We start from the raw sequence: 9,024 nt of genomic DNA, 5'->3' as shown, positions 1-9,024 counted from the left end.
AGTACATGGCTCTAACACCATTGTCCAGTTTGCAGACGACATACGGTGATTGCTCTCATCATCAACAACGATGAGATGGCCTACAAGAAGGAGGTCCAGCACCTAACATTGTGGTGCACTGACAGAATAGGCACTACCCTATCCCACCCATAGTGTTCTATTTATTTATAAATGTACATACTGTAATTACAATTATACATAGCCATCACTGCTCTTATCAATATTATTAAAATATCCATATTTATTCAGTTTTTCTCTTAATATATTGTTGCATATCTATATTTTTCTTATTACTCTTAGAGTATAATGTTTCTGCTACTACACTGCAGATATCTGTACATGTTGTTCATACATTGTTCATACTACATAGCTATAGGCCTATTTGTTCTGCTCTTATAAGGTTACTGCTAAGGCACTGCACATATTTATATTTAATTTATATTACTGTAAACCAACTGTATACTACTGTCTACACTGCACTGTATATATATTGTACTGTCTATACTTTTTATATCACATTACTCTTTTCTGCTTTTTTGCACTTCTGGTTAGACACAAACTGCATTTCGTTGTCTTTATACTTGTACTTTGCACAATGACAAAAAAGTTGAATCTAAAATCTAATCTAATTACATTGACTACAGAGAATTTTGTAACAACGACCTTTGTTGAGAAGAAAGATATATATACTGTAAGTATACATACTCTTTTGATCCCTTGAGGGAAATTTGGTCTCTGCATTTATCCCAATCCGTGAATTAGTGAAACACACTCAGCACACAGTGAGGTGAAGCACACACTAATCCCGGCGCGGTGAGCTGCCTGCAACAACAGCGGCGCTCGGGGAGCAGTGAGGGGTTAGATGCCTTGCTCAAGGGCACTTCAGCCGCTTTCTACTGGTGGGGGTTCGAACTGGCAACCCTCCGGTCACAAGTCCGAAGTGCTAACCAGTAGGCCACAGCTGCCCCAATGTCTAGGTCTAGATGTCTAGGTATCTAAGATGTTATATGGTTCTCACATGTGCTGATCAATACCTTTATTAGCTTCAAATATACAATAGTATAACATTGCCTATTACTATAATGATTACTTTAAAATTGAACTTGGAAATCATGTTAGTATTCATTTACTTTTGTGTCAGTGTCAGTGCTCAAGAGGACCTGCAGTTTCAGTGACAGAAAAATGTTCTGCAACTCAGTATTTTGAAAACACAAAACAAACTTACACAAGTCTTCAGCTATATAATCAGCTTTGTGCATTTTAATATTGTGCATCTTCTGGCATACATTCTTTTCCAGGATATATTCAAAGGAGTATTAATCACACACCAGATTAAAACAAGTATTGGAGTGAAAAATTAAAACCATGAGTGAAATGGTTGAAAACAGTATTTATTTATTTTTTTATTATTTTTTTCCAGACAAACACATTGATTTCTGGACCACAGTAGAGGATGGAAACCTTTCACAAACATTTTTTATTATCATTATTATTATTATTATTTGAAAATACAAATATAAAAGTATACTTTCCACATCTGAGATGTGAGAGAGCCCCATCCATTTTTTGAGTTTTTATTTTACAACAGGGCTTGAGCAAGCCATACAAGAAGACCTGAAAGATGCTCTCAGACGCCTGTCCATTCAGTCAGTTTCTCGCGTGTTTAGAAAGTCCATTAACGTTAAAACATGGGCAAGTGTTAAGGAATGGGCAAGGCAGTAAGTGAAGTGAAACAACCGACAGTTGAATGTATGGAAACAATTCATCACTTAAGGAGACATGAGGCTGGGAAATGGTAGAATCCCCACTCCTACAAACCCCTCAGAATAACATGTCTTGGCTTCTGGCTTGTTCCACTGTGCTCAGACCCCCAACATGGTAAGACCATCTTCACAAGTCAGCAACCAGTAGTGACCCACATTCATGTCATGTAATGCGTACTGCGCCTAAACTACAACTTTACATTTCCTATGATACAGGTGTTCCAATAATATTCTGGTTACAAACACAAGTCTCTTACAAACTGACTCCACAGCAACTCTGTAGCAAATGTTTTGAACAGCTACTGACAGCAAACAGTGTTGACTACTATGTTTAAAGTACTGTAGGTGACAAGGACTTCATTTTAAGCTAGAAAAAAGATAACAAAGAGTCATAGTCTATGAGGCAGCTTAAACAATTTAACAAAGATATATATATATATACACTATACATATATATATCCTGTATTTGTATACAAATATATACAAGTGTAATTACAGTGTGTGTGCATGTAGAGTTGTGTTATAAAGATGACGGGGTGAATGTTTGACCATTGCTTAGCACTTGCCTCAAGATTCAAGTTTAAATGGATACGGTAGTACACTCCAAATCGCACCCACAACACCTTCCAGGTCAATTTTTTTTTCTTTTTCATATTTTTTTTAAACCAACATTTTTTTCCAATGAATTAACTAGTCTAGCAAGATGTGTAACATTCATCAGCTGTAAACTGCTGTCAATGAGAAACAAAAGTACAGCAACAGAGCCATGCTACCTTAAAGTCCAAGCTACGAGATCAAATCAGAAACAAAACAAGAGAAGGAAACTAACGGGAGGGTGTAGACTATTTAAAATGGTCACCAGCCTTTCTGTTAATCAAAGACTAGAGCAAGACATTCACTTTAAATATCTTATTTCAATACAGCACAGTACAGTAAATGGCAAAGGGTGCACTGATAACTATACCAATTATCTTGCAACGCAATCTAGCCATAACAATTTAGAGGACACAGTATAGCCATTAAGCATCAATTGCTAAACTGAATTCAGCAAATTGGTAGTAAAGACCCATAAGGGTAAAAGACACCTGAATAATAATAATAATAATAATAATAATAATAATAATAATAATAACAACAACACACTTTCTCAGGACAACCAGTCTACTCCATTTTAACAAAAACGACATACTGCATCTGGCTTCAGAATGGTAGTCAAATTCTTACTCCACACCAGCCAAGGCATTCAGTTAAATATGCACAGCAGAGTGAGTGATGAAATGCTGTGCTAGCCAAAATTCGGCCAACATCTTTGCACAATCAATGAATGTGCTTGCTTACATGCTCATATGTGCAGATGCTTCTATGTATCTGAATGTTTGCATGTGTTAGAGTGCGTACCTACATAAATGTCTAGCCATAGGTGGATGACATCTAGATCCTCGTGAGATGGCAAATGGCCTGATAGCTAATTCTAAATTTGAATGGATATGGGCTAGTTCATTGATTAAGACAAAGAGCTGGTTTCCATGTCCTTGGAGTACAAAAATAATATTTCAGATGAGTGGAAACTAAACTACAGATCTGTCCAGGCAGACTTGTTAAAAAAAAGAAGAAAACAAAACCAGTATCCAAAATAGTAGCGCCATGGGCAATTGGGAAAAAAATGTAAGAGTACAAACATCAAAACCCAGTAGAGTTTCATTGATATTTATAGTTATTATGCTATCATTATTATCATTATTCTGTTAGAACTTTCTAGAAAAATATGTTTTATTTTTTCGCTCATGTAATAAAATCCTCCACTAATTATAGCTTGTGTCCCTCTTAAAAAATGATAAAAAATAAAACAGTTTTGCATATCTAGCATTAGCATTTAAGGTAGTATGGCACACCCCTCTTTAAACATTCAAGGGCGGGAATCCAATTGATGTCTTGTTTACAATTCTGTTCTTACAGAAATTTCTTATTTTGTAGATTTTCAATCGGTGAGAGCTTTGGTTAGTTGAAACCATGTGAGATTAGCGAAAACACAGAAAAAAATGATGAACACAAAAAACTAAATAATGCTATGAAAATAACCATTAGCATTTGATTTTTTTTTTGTTGTTGAACTAATAATCAGTAAGAGGAAGTTCTATCCTCACTGGTCCTAAATCTACTATACTACATCTATATCTCAAGTGTTAATTACATAACATCTACAACTACTCACTAGGAGAGCGGGAGACAAACATTATAGAGAGAGAGAGAGAGAGCGAGAGAGCAGAGACAAAATATGAATGAGAGAAAGGGAAGGAAAAAGAAGGGTAAAGGGTGAGAACAACAAAGGGGGTTGACCACTACACTGGCATCATAGACATCACTGTCACATTTTTTTGTTTGTTGTTTTTTTTTAAATACACTACTGAGATACAATGACCAACATAAGATTGTATGTGGTGACAGGGAATGGAGACAGAGAGAGAGTAAAATGATAATAGTACAGCACAGAATTATATCATAATCTGTATCATAATTATTAGTAGTAGTATCATTAACAACCACAACAAATTGATTTAAAAAATTCCCAAATTCAGTATCATTCAAATAAAATGATTCGAGGGATTATATCATCATTCTCATTTTTAAATACATTTTTAAAGAGTGAACCATAAGCACAGATCGATTTGTGAAGTGTCTACCATTGTTAATCAATCAATTTTCTCCATGGTGTCTAAAAAGAATCCAGCATTCTACTTCACCTGGTTGTTCAGTCAAATGATGTATCAGAAATCAATGACATAAAATAACATAAAACAAGATAAAAACATATACTTTCAGAGAAGATAAACATCAGCATATACATCAATCGATTCATTCCTTTAAATATCACTCAACTCTTTTTTTATTTCATCTTAAAGCATATTTGTAAATGCCATTTCTCTTTGCTTGAGCAAATCCAGTCCCTACATGTAGAGGAAACGTGTGTATAGCAGCTAGAATTATTTCAGTGTTTCTGCAGGCTGCATTTAAAACTCTTGTAATATATGGATTGGTTTGTGACATCAAACGATGGCTAGTAATAACTTAATTACACCCTACTGGACAGTGATTCCAAAACAGTACTCCTGTGTCCAACAGCCGAGGCCACTCTGGGCTCACTGTAGGTGGTAGCTTGTAAATGATGCAAAACAAGCGACATTAACATGCCTCTCTGACTCAAGCCTTCATATAAATCCCCAGGTGGAGACCATTTTAAATAGCCGTCACTTTTCATGTGCAAATAGAGAATGGTAAATTGTTTCCTACAAGTCACAGTGCAATGATTTCATCTCAAAACAATCCATTCATTATTTTCAAATGTTTCTTTTCTTTATGCCTAAAATAAATTATTTTGACATCTCTTCTAAAATAAAACTCACAGGACTGAGGTAATGGTATAAAACGTTGGTTTTCCTTATTCATTCAAAATAACTCAGAAGCCATTTCTTTCAAATCTCAAACTATTGAAATATTGCCTTTTGTTACATTGAATAAAAAGACATTTAGACTTCTAGGGAACACATCAAACTAAAAACAAACTAGATCAAAGGGAAAATTAAAAAATAAAAACACCAATCAGTGTAATTATAATGAAATGTTTAAAACCACATATACATCTTTTTTTCTCCTCTTTGAAACTGTTAAGAGTAAAATGTGTGCTTTGGATTTCCTCTTAATTTCTTCTTTGCTGATTTTTTTTATTTTAAATTATTGTTAATCAACCATGAAAGACAATTAACCAGGCCTGATCTCAGGAAGGTGCTGTGGAACAACCCTTTCTTTACGTTTTATTACAATTCTATTTAAGCTGTGTACATTTGAAGTCACTATCTAGTCAATATGCTGGTATGACACGAACACAGTTATAATGCCAAAAGTATTTACAGAGCAAGCCAACAGTACTTTTTTTCTTGATAGGAACTTGTCCTCAGTGGGGTAGTAACGGCATTTGTGCTACAAATGTTTTATTTTTTTTTTTCTTGTACTGCTTAGAGCTTTTAAAGTCTTTGCTTTTAACTTTATCTTCGAGCTCTCGTACAGTAACAGCCTTCAGGACAGACAAACCATCACAAAAATATTTCTTTCTCAAATGGTTAAATGTAGTGACTGGAATAATATTTACATATTACATATTTCTTTTTTAAAATCTGAATTCACAAAGTATTAAAAGCAAAAAGCCTTTCTTTTTTGTCCTGACAACAAAAAGAGACACTTATAAAAAAAAGGACTGTGAAAATATTATAGTCCTCTTATTGCCCAAAATAGGTAATTATGGTTAACGAGACGTTACAAGGAACAAAAACAGAGCTACTAAGATTTATTAGTTAGTTACACACTCACTTTCTTAAGGTTGGATTAAAAACATTTTCCTTCTCTTTCAACCCTTTCTATGTCAATCAGCTCTTGCATGTGCAAAATGACACCTGACGATTTGACAGTTGAGGATTGATACTAACAGTGAAAATAAACATCCATTGCACCAACTCTAACCTCAAAAGAAAAGAAAACTGAAAAGAAGAAATGAGCCAGTTTACATATAAATGTTCAAAATAAACCCTAACAAATGAAAACTTTAGATTAAATTTGACATTGAATATTTAAAAGACTATATCATAGAAGACAATAAGGAAACCAACCAAGTCAACTAATCTGAAAGGAAAACACATAAAGAGGGAAATTGCCATAATTCTAAAGTACTGTTGCTAAGATAAGGATATAAAGAAGGATAACAAAGGACTCCAATGCCAGGTTTAGATATAGTACAGCAGATTTTCTATCATCACCATTTGTCATTCTTGAGATGATTTAACAATTTTCTCACTCATATATTTTGATTTCTTTTGTTCTTCAGGTGGTGCCATCTCCACAGTCTTTTCTTGCGTTGTCGTGAGTCGCCATGTAGTGCTTGATGTTGTGGTGGTTGTCATTTTTTTTTCTTCACTGAATTACCTGTACACAGAACCCACTAGAAACTCCGCCCTGTCTTCCCCGGGCCTCCTGACAAACTCTGCTGGAATCAAACACACAGATCTGTCAGCAGCCATCTCACACACAGCTCCCCTGCACACATGGGCTACAGACACACTTCTCTGCCCTTGACTGAGTTCGCCTGGAGCACTGGAGCCAATGGAAACCAATGAAACGGCCCCGTAATACACAAACTACATCCGCACGGCCCTCCAGACGACTCGGCATAGGATCAGAAAGCAGGTCAAGCTAACCCAAGTGTGTTCTATGCCATGGCAACACAACAGCATTGTGCCCGAGCTCTCGCTAACACAGTTGTATAGACATTTGTTAGCTGTAGACTTTGATTCAGTGTAACGGCAGCAGCCAAAATCGAGTTTTTGTCATTGAAATTAGCTGAGGCTTGTCAAATCAACACAGCATTATGCCAATTGCTGCCTCCAGAGAAATCCATATCTTATTCACCCAGATCCACACAGATATGGATTAATAGCTATAATGTATTTTGTACATGTGAATCAGCGGTCTAGGCACAATGCATGTCCATTTATGGCTACCATAGCACTCTTCTACAGTTCTACAGAGAGAATGACACTTTTTGTATGTTAGTCATTCATAGCATGCACAGGCAACATCTGACAAAATCAAATAATTAATAAAGTAAATAAAAACAGCCCATTCCCTATAACGTGTATTGACTCTGCCAAGATAATCAAAGCCTGAAGGGACTGGTTGACAGAAACTGCACCATATTGTTGCTTTCTCTCAAAAAATGAATGACATTTCATTCACAGTTGGATACTAAAACAACTAACTAGTTACACAACAAATACTTCTGTCTGTCAAACTATTTGGATTCTATTACCTGTCCCACTTTATAAGTCAATCTATATTCCTTTCTTTTTTCACCACAAAATAATACTGTAATGCTATAATTCCACAGGACATGGATCAACCACTTTGCTCCCACTGCAAACTCTGCCAGGAGTTATCTACGGTAAGTAAGCCATACACTTGATCAAATCAGACGTCAAAGCACAGGAGACCCAATGCCAAAACCACTAGCCAGGACACAGGAAGAGAGAGAAAGAGAGAGACAGACAGAGAGAGAGAGAGAGAGAGATAGAGAGAGAGAGACGGATCCTTCTGACTCCAGAGTGCCGACACTGAAGAGAAATAACGAGTCCAGTGGCCTGCGGTAAACACAGCATCCTCTCACTCATACCATGATCCAGACCTCGAGCACTACCATACACAGCACACATGCACAAGAGTCTGTGCACGTGTGTGGATGCAGTGCCAGGACAGAAAGAGGAAATAAATACCAACAGAGACAAGTTGAGAGAGAGAGAGAGAGAGAGAGAGATCAAATAGAGAAGAAAGAGAAGAAGTTGTGTTTTGGAGTGGGATTACAAGAGCGGGACTGGAGCAGGTCCACTGAAGGGTTTGAGGACAGCAACCTTGTGGGATTCACACTGGCTCTGCTAAATGGGCTGAGAGAATTTATAACTCTGACCTCCACTTCACTAGAAAGTCATCATGGCACAAAACAGCAAGCTGCAAAAATGCACAAATCTGGACAGGCATGGAGATTTCAACATGAAAAGTCATATCCTGGAACACCTTCTCTCAAGCACCAATCAAAACTTCACACTTTAATAACAACACCGGAAAGGGTCAACAGCTAATGCACTAAATAGAGACTTCACAGTGCTTAAGAAAATATCCCATCAACTAATTCATTATACAGTTGTGCAGTTTCCGTCTTCACTAGATTAAAAAACCCAAAAGCAACGGAACAGTTTGAGTGAACCAAGTCAATATTGAATAATAAACATGCCAAAGACAAATGGGAGAATGCAGATGCAGTCACATCTGGAGTAGGCTGAGGTCAAGTAAGGGATTAATGAAGAGCATTTATCACAGTTTTTATTCACAGAATGAAAAATGACAAAAAAGACAAGTGTGCCTCTCTTTTAAGGGGTTTCATACAGGCAACAGACAATACTAGACTCAAATGTGCCTCATGTCCAAAATACAATCTTGTCTTTGGTTGTTTGCCAATGACACCCGGTAAAAGACAACGTTTTTTGTCATTTTTCTTCAACAGTTGTGAAAGGTTGGAATACTACACATGTACTATTTCAAAAGCAAGAAAAGCACGGGGCAAAAGGCTGGGCAGGCAGCATGGAAGAGTACTACCATGTCATAAAGGAATGACGAACAAATAATAATGATAATAATAATAATAGTAAACACAAGTATTACATGA

The 9,024-nt window shown here is 36.3% G+C and overlaps 1 protein-coding gene across 17 annotated transcripts in view; it reads right to left on the bottom strand.

The window, feature by feature from the left end:
• Positions 1-1,375: 1,375 nt before the first annotated feature.
• msi2b (musashi RNA-binding protein 2b) overlaps positions 1,376-9,024 on the bottom strand; it is a 225,047-nt gene continuing 217,398 nt past the window's right edge. For 13 of the 17 annotated variants that reach the window (XM_042063254.1, XM_042063253.1, XM_042063262.1 and 10 more), the window contains one exon: positions 1,376-6,795. Coding sequence is in view for 10 of the 17 variants with exons in the window: in XM_042063260.1 (XP_041919194.1) it covers positions 6,731-6,795 (65 nt within the window). In the remaining 7 variants the exon portion in view is untranslated. The remainder of the gene's footprint in view (positions 6,796-9,024) is intronic. The other 4 variants (XM_042063255.1, XM_042063256.1, XM_042063263.1 and 1 more) reach the window with 1 other exon arrangement.

Source organism: Alosa sapidissima, chromosome 15 (genome assembly GCF_018492685.1).
Source record: "Alosa sapidissima isolate fAloSap1 chromosome 15, fAloSap1.pri, whole genome shotgun sequence".
In the NCBI taxonomy this organism is placed as follows: domain Eukaryota; kingdom Metazoa; phylum Chordata; class Actinopteri; order Clupeiformes; family Clupeidae; genus Alosa; species Alosa sapidissima.
Note: the sequence above shows the minus strand (reverse complement) of the source record. Positions and strands in the feature narration are given on the sequence as shown.